Here is a 21235-nt window from a genome sequence, read left to right as displayed (position 1 = left end):
TTACGATTGCGTTTTCAAGCTCAATATTTTTCGAATCGTGTTTAGACGTAAATCGCTTTTCTCGTACGGACATCATATTTTATTTTGCACTTACATTCTGATTTCCATCACAACAGCAAACTGCCTTAACAGATTCATTTTAACTGCTTCTTGCCTAATCACAAGTTAAAGTGATTTATGAATCGGCTTTTCTACTGAAATCGGCTTTGTCATACGAACGTAATTTTAAACGTTGAAAGTTTTCTACTGCACTAATTCACCCCCCCCTGTTAGTGCTCTTGATCCTAACAGAGCCTGACTTGCAGGCCGAGCGACTATGCTTGTGCTCAGGTTCGGTGACAACGGGTCACCTATCGAGAGCGACCGAGAGCGGCCTGGGCAGAGTCGGTGAGCAAACCGAGTGACTATGCTTAGGCTCGGGCCTTGGTGCGGCGGGTCACTTGTCGAGAGCGATCTGGAGTGACCCGGGCAAGAGCTTGACCTGTGGGCTGAGCGACTACGCTCGTGCTCAGGTTTTAGTGCCGGCGGGTCTCCTATCGAGAGCAACCTAAAGCGACCCGGGCAGAGTCGGCAAGCGAACCTAGTGACTATGCTCGAGTTTGGGCCTTAGTGTCGGCAGGTCGCTTGTCAAGAGTAATCTAGAGTGACTCGGGCAAGAGCCTGACCTGCGGGCCAAGCGACTACGCTCATGCTCAGGTTTTGGTGCCAGTGGGTCGCCTATCGAGAGTGATCTAGAGCGACCCGGGCAGAGTCGGCGAACGTGTTGAATCTCAGATTTTGATGTTGAAGCTAATTGTCATTTGGTTATCTAATCCATATGTTGAGATAAGTGTGCAGGATTTGTTAGGATCGGAGTGGCACTAAGAGGGGGGGGAGGGGGGGGTTGGAAGCTTGGTAACTTAGAAGCGTATGGAAGTGTAGTGACTAAGTAAAGAAGTTTGCAGTATGTAAATGGCAAGAGTAGGATGCAAACCAGATAACACAGCAATTTTAAAGTGGTTTGGTCAAAATGACCTACATCCACTTGTGAAGCCTTCTTTGAAGAGGCTCCCAACTTCCACTAGCAAATCTCTTTGTAGGGGAAGGACTAATACCCCTCTTACAACCTTTACAAGTGGTTCACACTCTCATAATTCTTTTCAACAAGATGGGAGGAGGTGAACACTCAAGCAATTTGAAAAACAAGACTTACTAAGACTTATCTAAGGCTCTTATCTCAAACTATTGCTTTGCAAAAGGTTGTAATCTCAGCTGAGAATTGAGGGGTATTTATAGGCCCCAAGAGGATTCAAATTTGGGCTCCAAAATTTGAATTCTCTTGGGTTTCCGAGGCTGGCGGTGCCACCGCCGGATCTCTCGGGTGCCGGGCGGTGCCACCGCTCAGTCCAGCAGTGCCACCACTCAGTTCTCGGGTTCTAGGCGGTGCCATCGCCTAATCTGGCGGTGCCACCGCTTGCACTATTTCAGCTCACTGGTTGGGCTCTAAACTTAGCCCAAACCAGTCCGAACTCGAGCCCAATTGGCCCCTACTTGGGTTATAGGATTAACACCTAATCCTAACCCTAATTATCATACTAACTACGAATTTAAAGACATTTCCTAAGCCATTACAAAGTCCGTAAGTCAAGACTTCTTCCGGTGAGCTTCCGGCGAACTTCCGGCGGTTTTCTGATAAACTCTCGGAAACCATTCTGCGAATTCCCGGCAAGCTCCTATACTTCACGATTTGATCTTGGTGAGTTCCAACGAGCTTCTTCAGCAAGCTCTGATCTTTCTCGGCGAGCTCCGTGAACTTCCCACGAACCTTCCGGCGAGCTTCCGAAAAACCCTTCGGCAAGCTCCCTACTCATTCTCGGCTAGTTCCGGCAGCATTCCTGACGAACCTTCGGACTTCCATCGAACTCTCGAACTCCCAACGAATCCTTCGCGCTTGACTCTGACACTTTGTTTCACTTTATGTCTTTGTCATTATCGTAGTTATTCTTGCACACACAAACTAAAACTCTACTCCGATCTGGACAATTATTACAACGTAAATTGACATTCTGCTGCCTAGCACGTCATTGGTTGGCACTTCGTCCGATTCTTCAGCGCATCATCCACTCTTGTAGCTTGTTGCCCAATCAGTGGTTGACCTCCGCAACCCCGATATCCTTGGCTCAATTTCGCTCTCCTTAGCCTGATGCCCGACGTCCAAAGCCTTCTACCGTCCAATATCCTGACGTGATCTCCTCCGGCGCAACGTCAATTCCTCCTACGTCAACTGTCTAATCCTGATCGAGTAGACTTGCATCACTCAAAATGCAGTTAAACATCTAAACACAATCAATTAGTTTCCTCATCAAAATTCGAGATTCAATAGGATTAACTACGATGACAGTAAGATATGCAGCAGGTGTTGCGTTGGAGTCAAGACCATGATCACGTTGGGGGTTTGAGAGTTCGACGGAAGTCCGGACGGTCGTCAGAGGTTCTACGGGAACAAATCCGAGAAGTCTAGGAGCTTGCTAAAGAAGCTCGTTGGAACTCGCCAAGAGGATCATCGCAAGTCCAAGAGTTTGCCAAAAGTCTACCGGAGCATCGCCGAGGGTTCGTCGGATGTTCGCCGGAAGCTCGTTGGAAGAAGCGATTGACGCACCGGAACACGAGTTGCAGTATTAATATCTTAAATGTTGTAGTTAGCATAAAGATTAAGTTAGGAATGGGAGGTGATCCCATTAACTTAATCTGGAGCTAATTGGGCCCTTGATAGACCCATATTGGACCGAATGGATCAGCCCATTCGGACTGAGATTTCCTTGTCGGCGGTGGCATCGCCCAGAAGCTCAGTCTCTGAGTGAAGTTGGGCGGTGGTACCGCCCCTGTCAAGCGGTGGTACCACCTGAGCTCGGTCTCCTAGTAGTGTTAGGCGGTAGTATCGCCCAGTTCTGACGGTAGTACCTGTTAGGATCAAGAGCACTAAGAGGGGGGGGGGGGGGGGGGGGGAGGGGGGGGGGGGGGGGGGTGAATTAGTGTAGTGGAAAACTTTCAACGTTTAAAACTACGTTCATACGACAAAGCCGATTTCAGTAGAAAAGTCGATTCGTAAATTTCTTTAACTTAAGATCAGGTAAGAAGCAGTTAAAACAAATCTATAAAGGCAGTTTCCAGTTATGATGGAAATCAGAATGTAAGCGCAAGCTGAAATATGATGTTCGTACGGTAAAAGCAATTTTAGTAGAAAAGCCGATTCATAAATCACTTTAACTTGTGATTAGGCAAGAAGCAGTTAAAATGAATCTATTAAGACAGTTTGCTATTGTGATGGAAATCAGAATGTAAGCGTAAACTGAAATACGATGTTCGTACGAGAAAAGCGATTTACGTCTAAACACGATTCGGAAAATATTGAGCTTGGAAACGCAATCGTAAAAGCGCAGAAGGTAGTAAGCTATGAAGGAGGTTTGCAGTAAGGATAATAAGCTCAAAGTAAATGTAAACCAGAGAAGACAGGAGTTTACAGTGGTTCGGTCAATCGTGACCTACATCCACTCCTCCGATTCCTCTTCCGTTGAGGCCACCAGCATCCACTAACGATCTTCCTTTACTAGGCGAAGATCAACCTCCTTCTTACACCCCTCTTCTCCTTTTACTGGGTTTAGGAGACAACCCTTACAAGCACTCACTCTCCTCTCTTAAACAGAATTTTAACACTAAAGCTAGAGGAGGGAAATTCTAGAGATTGTAGCAGTGTTTTCTCTCTTTTAATCTCTCTATGCTTGTATATTTTACCCAGGGATTGGAGGGGTATTTATAGGCTCTAAACTAGTTTGAATTTGGAGCTCAAATATGTCATCTCCCGGAATTCCGGGGTCTAGCGGTTGCACTGCCTGACTGGGGCAGTTGCACCGCCTGACTGGGCTCGAAGACTAAGCCTTTGGGCGGTGCCACCGCTTGTTAGGGGCGGTTGCACCGCCTGGCAGAGCTCGGATACCGAGCTCAGGCGGTGCCACCGCTTGATTGGGGCGGTTGCACCGCCTAGCCAGAGCTCGGAGACTGAGCTCAGGCGGTGGCACCGCTTGACTAGGGCAGTTGCACCGCCCAGCCAGAGCTCGGAGACCGAGCCCTGGGCGGTGCCACCGCCGACCTAGGCGGTGCCACTGCTTGACTGGGGCAGTTGCACCACCCAGCCAGAGCTCAGAGATCGAGCCCTGGGCGGTGCCACCGCTGACCTAGGCGATGCCACCTCTAGGCGAGAGATCTGGGTCCGAATAGGTTGATCTATTCGGCCCAATTTGATTCTTTTAAGGGCCCAATTGCCCCTAGATTAAGTTAATTGGATTACCTTCCAATTCTAACTTAATCATCGTGCTAACTACGACAATTCTGAAGACTTTTACTACAGCTTGCTCCGGTGCGTCAATCGCTTCTTTCGGCGAGCTTCCGGCGAACTTCCGACGAACATCCGACGGTCCTCCGACGATGCTCCTACGGACTTCCGGCAAACTCCTGGACTTGTGATGATCCACTTGGCGAGTTCTGACGAGCTTCTTTTGGCAAGCTCCTGGACTTCTCGGATTTATTTCCGCAGAACCTCCGACGACCGTCCGGACTTCCGTCAAGCTCTCGAACTCCCAACATGATCATAGTCCTGACTCCGGCGCAACTCCTGCTGCATGTCTTACTTTCATCGTAGTTAATCCTACACACTTTAAACAAACGTTCGATCGAGACAATTAATCATAAGCAATTAACCAAGTTGTCCGGCATGTCATTGGTCCCTCGACGCTTCATCCGATTCTTCGACGCATCGTCCTCTCCTACGGCCTATTACCCAATCGGCCAGTTGACTTCGCAACTCCGATATCCTTGGCACAATACCTACTCTTCTTGGCCCAATGCTCGAATCCACGACCCGAAGCCTTCTATCGATACGTCGACCGATCCATCGACCCGACGTCCAATCTTCTGACATGTTTCTCCGGCACAACATGATTTTTCCTGCTTTAATTGTCTCATCATGATCGAAGCATCATGCGTTACTTAAAACACATATTAAAACATAAACACATATCAAGTGGTTTCATCATCAAAATACGAGATTCAACAATCTCCCCCTTTTTGATGATGACTACCACTTGATGACGGAGTTAACCTTAACTCCCGGAGTTTAAACAAACTCCCCCTATCAATATGCCATATTGATAAAACCTTGAATTCAAACTGAATTCAAGTCATTGCAATATTCATCATGAATACTTGCAATATATCATCATGAACTTATGCATAAACTTATGCATATCATGTCATGTCATCAACATACTTCTCGCCCTTTGTCATCAACAAAAAGGAGAAGTACCACAATCAAGTGTTTGGAGTATTAGTTCAACTTATTGCATGAAAAACATAATATCAAGTTTTATCATCATGCAGTTTTGAAGCCAGAAAATTTAGCAAGTACTACATCATACTTAGAACATTCAAGCTATCAAGTTTTAGATATGCAAGTTTTACAGCATACAAGATAGCACTTTTGGTAATGTTTAAGATAGAAAGTTCTACATCATGCAAGCTAGCAATATTATAACATTTTAGAACCCGCAAGCTATCAGTTTTAAGATGTTCAAGAAAGCAACTCTTGCTTCTTGAGATATGCAAATTTGTTAAGTTTTGCTTGATGTGCAAGTTAGCATTTTTGCCTCTTGAGATAGGCAAGATAGCACTTTTGCAATTTTTGTTTCTTAAGATAGGCAAGCTTGTGATGTTCAAGATAACAAGCTCTTTCTTCTCTTTTGAGAAGTGCCATTTTTGCTTTCTTTGCAAAGTGCAAGCTAGCAAAATGCCAAACTAGCAAGAGATAATGTTTTACATGAGGCAAGCAAACAATTTGACAAATGTTACATTTGCATCTTCTCTTCTGAGAAGTGCAATTTTTGCTTTCATCTTGAATTGTGCAAGCTAGCTAGTTTGTCTCTTTTCACGATGTCCATACTAGAAATTCTTGCTCCCCCTTTGTAATTATAAAAAACAAGGGAAGACTCTTATATAAATTTTCATATTATGACAAAGGTAAGTATCAATCTTATTTGTGCATCATTATACATTCAAATTAAAACATACACAATTTTAAAAACCTTATTTTTTTCATGCACGATACCGAAAAATAAATCAATCATCATTAATGGGGAAATCATACCTGATACTCAAACATTAAAATTTTTAAGCATTTATCAACATGTTGATCATGATATCAAATATTCATCATTTAAAGCATTCATGATACACATCATATGCAATAAATACATCATGTACATCATTATCATAAGTATTGCATACATCATTTTAACTTCATGAATATTTCATCATTGCATGCATCATATCAAAATATTTTAAGACATGCAAGCCATAAATACAAAGAAATCATATCATGAAGGATAAAATCATTTGAATGCCAAAAGACATGATTCATATAGTAAATATCTTCTTTAAATAAAATATCAAGAAAAATTATAGGAGTATAAAGAAGAGATCTTGTTTTAAAAGAAAATCAAATAATAACTCCAAGAACTCACAAGGAAAAATCATGATTCATTTAGAAAATCTCATCTCAAGAGAATATCAAGTCAAATCATAGAAGATCGATTAATGAGAAATTTTGATTTATAATAAAATCTCATGTATCGAATGTCGAGAAATCAAAATGATGATTCATATAAAAAATATCACAAGATATATTCAAGAGAAAAATCATCATTTATTTTCAATTTGTCACATCAATATTTCTTAGATATGCATGATACTGAAACATTATTTTAAATCTTCAACATATAACATGCATAAATTCAAAAATTGAAAGGAGAAGGGAAGAATTCAAAGGTAGAAAGATTTCAACCATCTCATAAATAGATGTAAGACCAAGTCATGAATCCAAAATTCCATGAATCAGAAAGATCATCAAAGGTAATCTCATGTTATTCCAAGAAATCAATATCATGATTTTGATAAAACTCATTTCAAATTTAAATCATAAAAATCACTTTTATGATTCACAAAATTCATAACATAGGTAGATTCATGATTTCATAATATATTTCCCCCCCTTTTTTTTTAAGTATTTGATTTCATGTTAGTATGCTTTTTCATTTATGTTAAATAAAAACATGCATCAACGTTTAGGATCGAAAAATGAATTTCTTCATAAGACCATCAAGATCAATATATTCTAAAAAGTTAATTGTTATGGTCAAGAAAATTCGAAAATGAAGTTTAACACTTTCATGCATTCGGACATTGTTTTGCCATATGTTTTTCAAATACACTTATGAAAATAACACATGCTTATCATCATGTATAACTTAAAATCTCATTTATAAAATTATCAATTATTGTATCAAAAACATTTAATATTTTCATTACATCATTATGCATTACTTCAAATCAAACATGATTTCATTCAACAATGTTAATCAAACATGATACACATTATTACTTCTTAACCATGATTTCATATTTTCAATCAAAATCATTTTGTTTGTTTATCATAAAATATGCAATGTTATCATTTTCAAAATTACTAGCATGATCATAATTTTTGAATTTTTATTTTTAAATATGTAATTTTTAAGAAAATTAATTCTAGATTAAAAAAGAAAATACATCATGAAAGCATCAAGTAATTTCAAAATAAATCAAGGGGATTTCGATTACCTTTTCATTGAAAGCGGTTAAGGCGTAGTTTGCCACCTCGCCTTTCTTGATTTTCTCCTCGTCTTCGGAGGAGCTCAATTCATCCCAATTTTTGTTCTTTTTCTTGCATTCAAAGCAAGTAGTTCCATTCTTTTTGCTTTTTAATTTTTATTTTATTTGTGGTTTAAGTTTACCATCACTTGAGCTTATGCTCGAGTGGTCTTCAAATGTTCTATATCCCAAATCCTTCCTGTTCTTTAGAAGGTTGTTTTGTTCATCATGTTCATCATGTGCATTGCGCACCATTTCATATGTTATCAATGAACTGATAAGTTCTTCAAGTGGAAAAATATTTAAATCTTTTATTTCTTGTATTGCCGTTACTTTTGGTTCCCAAGCTTTAGAAAGTGATCATAAAACTTTACTTATTAGTTCAAAATTCGAAAAAGATTTACCAAGAACTCTTAGATTATTGACGACATCCGTGAAACGGGTGTACATCTCGCCTATAGTCTTGCTTGGTTGCATTCGAAAAAGCTCAAAATCATGCAATAAAATGTTAACTTTCGAGTCTTTGACTCTACTAGTTCCCTCGTGCGTGATTTCAAGTGTTCACCAAATATCAAAAGCCGTTTCGCACATAGAAATCTGATTGAATTCATTTTTGTCCAAAGCGCAAAATAAGGCATTCATAGCCTTTGCGTTTAAAGAAAAATACTTCTTCTCCAAATCCGACCATTCGTTCATCGGTTTAGAGGAAAGTTGAAAACCGTTTTCAACAATATTCCATAAATCCAAATTCATAGAAATCAAGAAAATTTTCATTTGAGTTTTCCAATAAGTGTAGTCCAATCCGTGAAACAACGGTGGACGAACAACCGAAAAACCCTCTTTAAAGCCATGAAGAGCCATTTCTCTCGGGTGTAAATCCGAAATGAGAAATACCGGGCTCTGATACCAATTGTTAGGATCAAGAGCACTAAGAGGGGGGGGGGGGGGGGGGGGGGTGAATTAGTGCAGCGGAAAACTTTCAACGTTTAAAACTGTGTTCGTACGACAAAGCCGATTTCAGTAGAAAAGTCGATTCGTAAATTTCTTTGACTTAAGATCATGTAAGAAGCAGTTAAAACAAATCTATAAAGGCAGTTTGCAGTTATGATGGAAATCAGAATGTAAGCGCAAACTGAAATACGATGTTCGTACGGTAAAAGCGATCAGTAGAAAAGCCGATTCGTAAATCACTTTAACTTGTGATTAGGCAAGAAGTAGTTAAAATGAATCTGTTAAGGCAGTTTGCTATTGTGATGGAAATCAGAATGTAAGCACAAACTGAAATATGATGTTCGTACGAGAAAAGCGATTTACGTCTAAACACGATTCGGAAAATATTGAGCTTGGAAACGCAATCCTAAAAGCGCAGAAGGCAGTAAGTTATGAAGGAGGTTTGCAGTAAGGATAATAAGCTCAAAGTAAATGCAAACCAGAGAAGACGGGAGTTTACAGTGGTTCGGTCAATCATGACCTACATCCACTCCTCCGATTCCTCTTCCGTCGAGGCCACCGGCATCCACTAACGATCTTCCTTTACTAGGTGAAGATCAACCTCCTTCTTACACCCCTCTTCTCCTTTTACTAGGTTTAGGAGACAACCCTTACAAGCACTCACTCTCCTCTCTTAAACAGAATTTTAACACTTAAGCTAGAGGAGGGAAATTCTAGAGATTACAGCAGTGTTTTCTCTCTTTTAATCTCTCTATGCTTGTATATTTTACCCAGGGATTGGAGGGGTATTTATAGGCTCCAAACCAGTTTGAATTTGGAGCTTAAATCTGTCATCTTCCGGAATTCCGGGGTCTGGCGGTTGCACCGCCTGACTGGGGCGGTTGCACCGTTTGACAAGGCTCGAAGACTGAGCCTCTGGGCGGTGCCACCACTTGTCAGGGGCGATTGCAACGCCTAGCAGAGCTCGGAGACCGAGCTCAGGCGGTGCCACCGCCTAACTGGGGCAGTTGCACCGTCCAACCAGAGCTCGGAGACCGAGCTCAGGCGGTGCCACCTCTGTGCGAGAGATCTGGGTCCGAATGGGTTGATCCATTCGGCCCAATTTGGTTCTTTCAAGGGCCCAATTGCCCCTAGATTAAGTTAATGGGATCACCTCTCAATTCTAACTTAATCATCGTGCTAACTACGATAATTCTTAAGACTTTTACTACAGCTTGCTCCAGTGCGTTAATCGCTTCTTCCGGCGAGCTTCCGACGAACTTCCGGCAAACATCCGACGGTCCTCCGACGATGCTCCTACGGACTTCCGGCAAACTCCTGGACTTGCGATGATCCACTTGGCGTGTTCTGACGAGCTTCTTTTAGCAAGCTCCTGGACTTCTCGGATTTGTTCCCGTAGAACCTTCGATGATCGTCCGGACTTCCGTCAAGCTCTCGAACTCCCAACGTGATCATAGTCCTGACTTCGACGCAACTCCTACTGCATGTCTTACTTTCATTGTAGTTAATCCTGTATACTTAAAATAAAACTTCGATCGAGACAATTAATCCTAAGCAATTAACCAAGTTTTCCGACATGTCATTGGTCCCTCGACGCTTCGTCTGATTCTTCGGCGCATCGTCCTCTCCTGCGGCCTATTGCCCAATCGGCCAGTTGACTCCACAACTCCGATATCCTTGGCACAATACCCGCTCTTCTTGGCCCAATGCTCGAGTCCATGGCCCGAAGCCTTCTGTCGATACGTCGATCGATCCATCGACCCGACGTCCAATCTTCTGACATGTTTCTCCGGCACAACATGATTTTTCCTGCTTTAATTGTCTTATCATGATCGAAGCATCCTGCGTTACTTAAAACATAGATTAAAACATAAACACATATCAAGTGGTTTCATCATCAAAATACGAGATTCAACAGTACTGCCCAGTTCTGGCGGTGGTACCGCCAGGACCTAGGAAATCTAGGAGATGACACTTTTGAGCTCTAAATTCAAACTAGTTGGGGGCCTATATAAACCCCACCCTTTCCTGCATGAAAGGGCACCGAAAGCTTGCATTTATTCTAAGAATTTGAGAGCTTAAAAGTGTTGTAAATGGCTAGGAGTTCTTCTCCCTCTTTTCTTCTAAGTTTTGATCATTCAAGAGAGGAGTGAAAATCTGTAAGGGTTGTCTCCTAAGCCCATTAAAAGGAGTAAAGCTGTAAAATAGTGATTGGCCTTCGCCTATTAAAGGAGGGCTTATAGTGGACGTCGGTGACCTCATCGGAGGAGGAAGCCAAAAGTGGATGTAGGTTAAGATTGACCGAACCATTCTAAATCTCGGTTTTCATTTACATTCTGCTCTCTATCTTAACTTCAAACTCCCTCCGTTGCTTTACTTCAACTATTCTTTTGTTTGATCTTAAGTTGAAGAATATTTCGAAATGGTTTTCATCGAAAATGCTTTCATCGTACAAACGTCGTTTTAAACCAACGAAAGTTTTTCGCTGTAGTAATTCACCCCCCCTCCCCTCTTAGTGCTCTTGATCCTAACAATTAGTATCAGAGCGGGGTTCACTCTCAATCAGATTAAAACCCAAGAGAGATGACATATGCCAGAAACTAAGAGGGTCACTCTATTACACATCCGCCCATGTTCAACGGGACGGACTACACCTATTGGAAGACCCGAATGAGGATCTTCCTTATTTTCATGGATTTTAAATTTTGGAATATTATTGAAAATGGATTTTCAAAGTCTTCTCTTCCAATGACCGATTGGAATGAATTGGAGAAGAAGACTTTCGCTCTTAATGCAAAGGCTATGAATGCCTTATTTTGTGCGCTTGATAAAAACAAGTTCAATCGTGTTTCGATTTATGAAACTATATTTGATATTTGGCATACACTCGAAGTGACTCACGAAGGCATAAGTAGAGTGAAAGAGTCAAAAATCAATCTTATAGTATATTCTTATGAAATTTTTCGAATGAAACCGAGCGAGACCATAGACGACTTGTACACCCGTTTCACGGATGTCGTCAATGGTCTAAAAGGACTCGGTAAAAGTTTTTTGGATTTTGAGCTCGTTAATAAAATTCTAAGATCCCTTCCAAAGAGTTGGGACCCTAAAGTCACTGCTATTCAAGAGACTAAAGATTTAAATAACTTCCCTCTTAAAGAATTAATCGGGTCATTAATGATCTACGAAATGACTTACAAAGCTTATGAAGAGTAAGAAGACATCCTTCCAAAGAATAGGAAGGATATGACACTTAGAACTCTAGAAGACCACTTGAGAGAAAACTCAAGTGATGAGGACTTTGACAATGACTTGGCACTTCTAATAAGGAAATTTTAAAAATTTATTAAAAGAACAAATTTAAAAATGACACTAAAAATAAACTTGAATCCAAAAAGGACCAAGTTATTTGCTACGAATGCAAGAAGCCGGGACACTACAAAAGTGATTGTCCCCAAGCCAAAAAGAGAACACCAAAGAAGAAGGCGCTCAAAGCAACGTGGGGTGACTCAAGCGCGTCCGAAGAAGAGGAGTCCAACACCGAGCAAGTTGCTCATTACGCCCTAATGGCCATCGGAGAGGAGAAACATATACTATCACAAGCTAGGAGCAAGAGATGGTACCTTGATAGTGGATGCTCAAGGTATATGACCGGAGATCCATCTCAATTCTCTAACCTCACTAGCATAGCCTAAGGCTATGTCACCTTTAGAGACAACAACAAGGGTAAAATCATTGGCAAAGGAACCATAGGTAATAAATTCAACTTCTTTATTAAAGATGTTTTGTTAGTTGATGATTTAAAACATAACCTCTTGAGCATTAGTCAATTGTGTGATAAAGGGTATATTGTCAAATTCGAATCTAATGCTTGCATCATTGAAAAACCACATAAAAACACATCTATGATTGCATTAAAACAAAATAACATATACACCATTGACATCAATGATCTTTGTACTGAAATGTGTTTCTCGGTTTTGAATGACGATGCTTGGCTTTGACATAGGAGATTAGGTCATGCTAGCATGAAACTAATCACTCAAATTTCATCCAAAGAACTTGTAAGAGGAATTCCTAATATCAAGTTCATCAAAGATAATGTGTGTGATGCTTGTCAATTAGGAAAACAAATTAAGGATAGCTTCAAATCTAAGAACCAAATAAGCACCTTTAGACCCTTGCAATTGATCCATATGGACTTACTCGGACCAATCTCTATATCAAGCCTAGGAAGTATCAAATACGCCTTTGTTATTGTAGATGATTACAATAGATACACATGGACTTATTTCTTGAAACACAAAAAATGAATGCTTTAGATATTTCACCAAGTTTTGTCAACTTGTTCAAAATGAAAAGGGCTATATGATTTCATCAATTAGAAATGATCACGATGGTGAATTTCAAAATTATGATTTTCAAGAATTTTATGAATTTAATGGATACAATCATAACTTCTCTACTCCTAGAAATCCTCAACAAAATGGAGTAGTTGAAAGAAAAAATAAAAATTTATAAGAAATGACAAGAACCATATTGAACGAACATAACCTACCCAAATATTTTTGGGCCGAAGCCGTAAACACTATATGCTATATTTTGAATAGAGTTCAAGTAAGACCCTTACTCACCAAAACTCCCTATGACTTGTGAAACAATAAAAAACCCAATGTTTCATATTTTAAAGTTTTTGGGTGTAAGTGTTTTTTCTTAAATGAAAAAGATGCCTTAGGAAAATTTGATGCTAAATCCGATGAAGGAATTTTTCTTGGTTATTCTTAGGTTTCTAAAGCTTTTCGTATCTTCAATAAAAAAACTTTAATTATAGAATAATCTATTCATGTTGTTTTCAATGAGATTTCCGAAATCAAGAAAAACGATTTTGATGATGATGTTAATATTGATTCTTTGAATTTAAATGAAACCCCTTCTCCAACTAGCAACTTGGATGCATCCACTTCCGAAACATCCTTACCTAAGGATTGGAAGTAGGTAGATGCTTATCATAAGGAACTAATCTTAAAAGACACATCTAAGGGGGTTCAAACACGTTCTCTCTTAAAAATTTTTGTGCCAATGCCGCTTTTCTCTCCCAAATTGAACCTAAATGTATTGATGAAGCCATGAAAGATGATTCATGGATTATCACAATATGAGATGAGTTAAATCAATTTGAGAGAAATGAGGTATGGAAGCTTGTTCCTAGGCCAAATGACCATTTAGTTATTGGTGCTAAATGGGTCTTTAGAAATAAGCAAGATGAATATGGTATTGTGGTTAAAACAAGGCTAGATTAGTGGCCAAATGTTTCAACTAAGAAGAAAGTATCGATTATAAAGAAACCTTCGCTCTTGTGGCTCGATTAGAAGCCATAAGGATGCTCCTTGCCTATGCTAGTAATAATAATTTTAAGTTGTTTCAAATGGATATTAAAAGCACTTTTCTTAATGGTTTTATTTCCGAAGAAGTTTATGTTGAACAACCTCCCGGATTTGAAAATAATAGCCTCCCTAATCATGTGTTTAAATTAACTAAAGCTCTTTATGGTTTAAAACAAGCCCTAAGGGCTTGGTATGAGAGACTTAATTCTTTTCTTATTGAAAATAATTTCTCAAAAGGCAAGGTTGAAAATAACTTTCGATCTCCTTAGCATAATGTCCGATACTTTAGCCCGATGCCTGAATTCATGACATGAAGCCTTCTGCCATCACGTCGATCAATCCTCTTGCCCGACGTCCAATCTTCTAACTTATTCATGCTAGCCCTGTCTGATTCCTCCTGTTTTAATCAATTTGCCTCTCCTTGATCGAAGCTAGTCTTACGTCACTCAAAACAAATACTATATTATAAACTGATTAACTGATTTCATCATCAAAATTCGAGATTCAATATATATTATAATTGATATTCTTATTTATATAATTAAAGTTAATTGAATGTGAATAATAAGATTATCCCGTTAAAATAAACTAATAGTGTTGTAGTAAGTATAACATTGATGATATATAATCGTTATGACAATATTTAGTAGTTAAACTTAATATAGTATTATTATATTAATTAAATTTTTTAGCTTGTTTTTAAATTCATTCATATACATATATATTTTTTAAATTTTAGAATTCAATTGAGTAAAATTATTTAAACCCAAATTTAAATAACATTGATAAAGTTGATACTTATATAGTTATTCAAAATAATATTTTTAGTTAATTTTGTCACAAGATTTTGAAAGATAAATTATACTTTGGATCAAACTAGATTTTAATTAAAATTAAAAATCATAGAATAAATTATATTACAATATGATTTCAAATTAATTGTGTGAGTACAAGGATAAATAAAAATATATAATTTATTATCTGTCTAGTCTATTGTCTTGTTGTCTAGAACTATTTTCAAAGCTATCTTCCAACAGAATAGTCTCATAAACGTCAATTTGATAAAATGAGAAAAAGTCAGAAAAACATAAACTGCATCATCCTGTTTGCTTAAGTTGAAAAATAACATACGAGTGAATCAATATTTTTTTGGTGACCATTATTTATCAATCAAAATTGAAGCAAGCGGCTTTTTTATAGAGACACTTGGGAGATGCTAAGCATCACATAATAATGTCGAAGAGGGTGGGGGTTGAGGAAGATTAGCAAGAGACAAATTTAATGATATGAACATTTACAACGCTGGTAAGATTGAAAAGAAGAAGACCTCTCCACAGATTTTTTTACGCGATCACAAATTTGGGGCGGTTCAGATGTACTGTAGCCGTTGTTCTAATCATTTCCTGGAGTCGTTCATTACCGATATCCAGGTAGACTTCCTTGAGACTGTGGAGATGTTGCATCCCTGAGATGCTTTGGTCACCGAAGTGGCCGATTAATTTCAACCACTCGAGATTTGGCAGTGCTCCTTCTCGGAAACTCACGTCCACGGATTCCATGTGCAATAACTTCAAGCCTTTAAATCCATTATGGTCGAAGACTAGTTGTTCGTCGCATTCATCGAGTGAATTATATCCAAGTACTAGTTGGGCAAGTGCGGGGAGATTTTTCAAGACTCGGACAGCATCTCGCATTAGGAACGTGAACCGTAGTGTTATCTTGACAATCCTGTTTAGCGATGCGACCCAAACCGGCAAAGTTTGGAGAAAGCCCACGAGCTGTATGTCATGGAGGAGCAAGGGCGGTCTATGTAGGTTGTTTAGAATCTGACCCAGGCCATTGCCATTGTCAAGAATGGTTAAGGAACGAAGGCAACTGTCGAGCTTCGAAAGCAAGTCGACGAAGTGCTCCTTTCGTCGGGTGTATTCAGGACCGATATGGACTACCCTTCGTACGTATCTTACGGTAACATCGATGCTTAGCTTCTGAAGCTGGGTTAGCTTGCCTATCTGCCGCAGCACAATCGAGTTGGTAACAGTTATTAGTCCCAACTTTCGCAGCCCTTTCATCTTCCCGACTCCTGTCGGCATCCTCAAACTCTCATAGGACCAACTGCCGGAAAACTCGACTCTGTTAGCTTCAAAATGGAATTTGGTGCCCGCGAGAAGATAGGCCAACTTCTTGAGTTTGACAGCCGCACCGGGGAACTTCTTGATGCCTGTTCCTCTGATGTCCAGAGTCTGCAGGTTCGGCAGGTCTCCGATCGAATCTGGAAGCTTCTCTACAGAAGAGTTTCTCAGAGATAGGAAGCTCAAAAGAAACAACTGGGAGATGTTCTTGAGGTGATTGTGACGGAGACCCTTGCATCCTTGCAAGTCCAACACCCTCAGTAGTCTCGTCCTTCCAAAGTTGTGGAATGGTATGCCGTCACCAAACACGGTGAGCGACCGGACGTGGGATACGCGGACACCATGTATTTGGGTGATCATGCCATGGAGTGACAACCGCCTAATCTTACCATGTAGCATCGGCGTGGAATGCTCGTGAAGGACCGTAACGAAGTTCTCCTCGGAAGTTATGGACTCGATTACCTCCAGCATGATGTCATGGACTCGACAAGTTTTCACCTTCCCGTCACCGGTGATCTTTGATGGCTGGATTAACCTGCGGCTGATCAACTCGTTAAAGTAGCCCTCCGCAGCCTCCTCGGCGGACATGCCACGGCTTCCACTCACGAGACCTTCAGCCACCCATCTTCTCACCAAACGCTTCCGTTCAACGTCATAATCTTTGGGAAAAACAATGAGGTACAAGAAGCAGGGCCTGAGATGATGAGGCAAATCGATGTAACATAGAAGCAGTATACGTTTTATTTTCTCCGGAATGATATTGGTCTTCAAACGGAAAGGATGATGGTTTTGCAAGTTTTGCCAGTCCACCGGCGTCATATCAGGCTTAGCAGCTATAAGACCAGCTACAGTGACAATGGACAATGGAATTCCACTACATTTTTTCACCATATCTTCCGTAAGATTTTCCATACCTCGAGGACAAGTAGCGATGGGGCCAGGAAATGCTCTTTTGCAGAACAGCTTGTTTGACAGCTTAGGCGTGAGGGGTGAGATGTTATAGATGAAACAATGGGAAGAAGAGCCACAGGCGTTTGGCACCGCCTCATTGCGGGTTGTCACGATGATCCAACTACCATTAGTACTGGAAGGTAATGCAGACTTGATATGATCCCATGCATGGACAGTCCACATGTCATCAAGAACAATCACATACCTCTTGTCCTTGAGATAATCCACCATCGCCGTCACCAGTTGCGTCTCTCCCATCTTGTCCAGATGTTGCTCCAGAACTCGCTCAATTTTCGCTCCCGGATTCATGGGATCAACCCCCAAGATATCTAGGATCTGCTGACCCCTGGAGGAGAATTGTCGAATCATGTTTCGGAGAAGTGGCTCGATCTTGAAACATCGTGGCATCTCAATCCATGCGCGGGCTTGGAAGTAGCCGCCGGTGACGGCCGAGCTTTGATATACCATCTTTGCCAGAGTCGTCTTGCCCAATCCACCAACGCCGACGATAGAAATTACCTTGAGTTGGGGATCGTTCTCCTCCATTAGCCGCCCAACAATCTCACGCTTGTAATGATCCATGCCCATGGGTCCAACTTCCTTCACAAAAGAAGCACAACGTCGAAGAAGGCCAGAAGAGCTGGAGGCAGTACTTGAGCTGAAACTTCTTGCGCCTCCCGGAGAAGGGCCAATTCCGAGGGCGTAGCGTGCACGCCTCTCGCTCACATCGCGAGCGCGGAGCTTTAGCTTGCGCAGGTCAGTTGCGATAGAGTGACGTGCTTCGAGTGTCCTCAGCAGGCGAACAGTACGGAGGAGCACGCCTGCCAGTGGATGCTGGTGGCGAGGCCTCCGGAGACGATGTCTGAACACGTCAACGCAATCCTCGGCATCGTAAGCCAAATCTCTAACTTGATCCATCCATGTTTTCACTTGCTTGTTATGATCCAACGAGGAAGACAGGACGGCCAGGAAGGAGTCCATGCTGTTGAGCTCTTCCATTATGTACTGTATGTCATCTTCGACGCCTGCAAGCAATCCTGCTTCTTCTGCCAGGATGTTTCCAAGCTTCCCTAAGAGGGACGTAGTGACGCCCTCCGCGAACCCCATAGCAAAGGCTTCCATCCGATCGATCTTTACTCGGTGTTAGGAAAATGGTGGACAAAGTGTTTATGCAGAATGTGTGTGTTGTACCGGCTGATTTAAAGCAGTTGGCGGAGGGCCGGGATGGAGATGGGGCTTTCCTTCACCTAACACTTGTTTTCTTAATCAAATAGTTGTGGAAGTGTGAAGTCATCCAATACATTGGATCATCTGATGCACGCTGGTTTAATATATGTTTCTCTTTCTTTTATCTGTCATTCGAACTGAAAGGAAAACAAGCAAATATACTTGAATGACTAATTTTTCTATCCTATTAACGTTTTAGAAGACATGATGTCGCTATATCATTACAATCGACCCACCATGCCACACCGAGAGATTTAATTTAATTTGGAAAGTCTTCGTAATGGATGAACAATCATTGATTTCACACTAGTATGTCTGGTAATTAATTGGGGAAACTTGGTGCACTAGAATACAGCAAGTTTAGCCATTTCAATTAGATGGTTACATTTAGAAAAAAAACTGGAAGAAAAGTCTCACAGACAACAAATGTTCCTGATAGGTTGTTTTGTGCCCAACTCTTTCTGGATTTTCGTTAAACTGATTTAGTCATTTGAATTAGATAGATATAATGAATAAAATAATTCAACCATGCATGTCTTTTGTATGATATTTAAGTTATACAAGTTGGGTGTCATGTCTTTATCTATCATCTTAGAAATTGTCACCGGATATTTCAAAAACATTATGATCTGCTTGAATAGTCGATTTAGTCATTTGAATTAGATCGATAGAATGAACAAATAATTCAACCATGTATGTCTTTATCTGATATTCAAGTTATACAAGTTGGATGTCATGTCTTTATCTATCATCTTAGAAATTGTGCTACTCGATATTTCAATAACATGATGATCTGTCTGAATAGTCGCATTGGTAGAATATTATGAGATAATATTTTACTTGACAAAAATTGAAATATCTATACTTATTTCCTCAATATTAAGATATAGAAGGGGAAAAATATTTTTTAAATCTTAATTTATTTATTATTGAGAGTTGACACATACAAAAGAAGCCTCTTTTTTCAGTGTTTTAAACTTCTCTTCCCCTTAAAATCATGAAACTTAAATAAAAATAACCTAAACTCGTAGTCTTATATAATCTCCTCAATGAAAAATATAATTATCTAATCACTTTCTCAGTTCAAAAATAGAAAAAGAAGATCTTTGCCGCAACGATGATGCAGAAGTGGTCCGACTAAATTTTTTTTGCCCTCATTAATCTGTTGGATAATATTTGTAGTTAAATGAATCAATCAGTCAGTTTTTATTACATTTAGAAATCAAATTTTTCTATACTTTCTATCCCTCCTCCTTGCATTGGCAATTCTAATCGATGCACGTCTTCTTCTAATCATTTTCTTTGGAATCATTTTAAATGATTTCTATCATTTTATCTTTCAGACAAATTATACTTAATCGCCTAATCAGATCGTTTGGTTTGCTATAGGTCATAGAATTCTACGAAAGTGTTCATCTCCTATTGTAGCTGTATTTTCAACTTAATCAAGGCGGAGACTCCTTGCAGTAATCTTTCTAGTGTAAAGGCCACATAAGGTGTCATGTACATTAGTTTCAAGTTAATATATTGCGTTACTGTAGCGATGAGAATACTCGAATATGTATATGCCATGTGACCTTGCTGCTACAAGTTAATATATTGCGTTTCTTTGTGGAAACTATATGCATGAAGTGATGTTTCAGCTGTCAGATAGAGACACAGGCAAGCCAAGTTGCATCCTCATCAATCCGGTCGCAAGACTTGTGCAAGTCTCCGAAGAAGGGACCACCGAACCAAAATTAACAGCTATCAAGTCAATAACGTTAGGAAGACTTGACTTGGAAGCATACGAAATGCCAAGCCATCAACCATATACGACGATCGCTTTCTCAGAAGCAGCTGCGAAGCATCCCCCTCCCACAGTGCAGGATGCCTCTTTGTAACATTCCGACTAATCTTTAATCTTATATCGAAAAGAGTAAAATTAAAATTATCTTATAAAAATTTAATGAATGTATAGTTATTAATTTTAAATTAAATAGTTTAATTAGTAGCTTAGGTCAAATAAAATTGATAGATCAATTAGCCTGTTAGACTCTAATCGTGACATTTGATATCAGAACCAATATAATATTTGAGTACGGTGAGAGGATTCGAGTAAGAAAAAACTTTTCATGGATGGAGTCAGGTATTATCACGATATGAAGCCATCAGTAGATACATCTCACATGTACCATACAAGGATTTGATTCGAGTTATGCTGGGCTCGACAAGGATGTCAAACCCTTGAGTATACCATTATTGATTTCAGCTTAAGTATTTTGATCAACGATTTGGACCAAACAAATTTGATGGACTAATTATCTATTAAGTCTTAATCATGACATTTGATATCGGAACTGACATAGTATTTAGATGTAATGAATAGACTCGAGTAGATAAAGACTATATGTAAATGGAGTCAATACTCATCATGACATGAATTGGACTACGTGTGACATGCATACTTGATCTATGTTATGTTAGGTTTTGATGTAGATATCGAGCTCTTGAGTATAGAAAACTATAATATCCTATTAATCCTATATTAATATTAAAACTAAGATTGATGTATAAGAGTACGATAAGTATACTATTATTAATTTTAGTTTAAGCATGCTGATTAATGGGTTGAGCCAAATAAAGTGAATGGGTTAGTTAGCCCATCAGATTTAATAAATGTTGAGTGAGAAAAATTATAATTTTATAAATATTTTTGAAAATGAATAAGGTTAGGATTGATTATATTTCAACATCAATTTCGATATAAATATTTTGGCAGCTCGAGTCGTGACACTCTCTCTTCGCTTAAACGTAGGTTCTAAAACTAACATTTATCATCCATGGAAATGTGTAAGATCATCATCGGAAAGTTGAACTTTCCGTGGTGCCATGTAC

At 39.7% G+C, this 21235-nt stretch overlaps 1 protein-coding gene across 1 annotated transcript; it reads right to left on the bottom strand.

Annotated features, from left to right (window-relative positions):
* Positions 1 to 15301: 15301 nt before the first annotated feature.
* LOC103998450 (disease resistance protein Pik-2-like) lies at positions 15302 to 18289 on the bottom strand. Its single transcript, XM_065167981.1, has one exon. The coding sequence runs from the start codon at positions 18251 to 18253 to the stop codon at positions 15395 to 15397; it is 2859 nt and encodes a 952-aa protein (XP_065024053.1). The 5' UTR covers positions 18254 to 18289; the 3' UTR covers positions 15302 to 15394.
* Positions 18290 to 21235: the final 2946 nt, after the last annotated feature.

Source organism: Musa acuminata, chromosome BXJ3-9 (genome assembly GCF_036884655.1).
Source record: "Musa acuminata AAA Group cultivar baxijiao chromosome BXJ3-9, Cavendish_Baxijiao_AAA, whole genome shotgun sequence".
In the NCBI taxonomy this organism is placed as follows: domain Eukaryota; kingdom Viridiplantae; phylum Streptophyta; class Magnoliopsida; order Zingiberales; family Musaceae; genus Musa; species Musa acuminata.
The sequence above is the reverse complement of the archived record's forward strand: the minus strand, read 5'-3'. Positions and strand labels throughout refer to the sequence as shown.

Excerpts from the sequence above, each read along its gene's own strand:
- LOC103998450 (XM_065167981.1), bottom strand. The coding sequence starts at position 18,253 with ATGGAAGCCTTTGCTATGGGGTTCGCGGAGGGCGTCACTACGTCCCTC.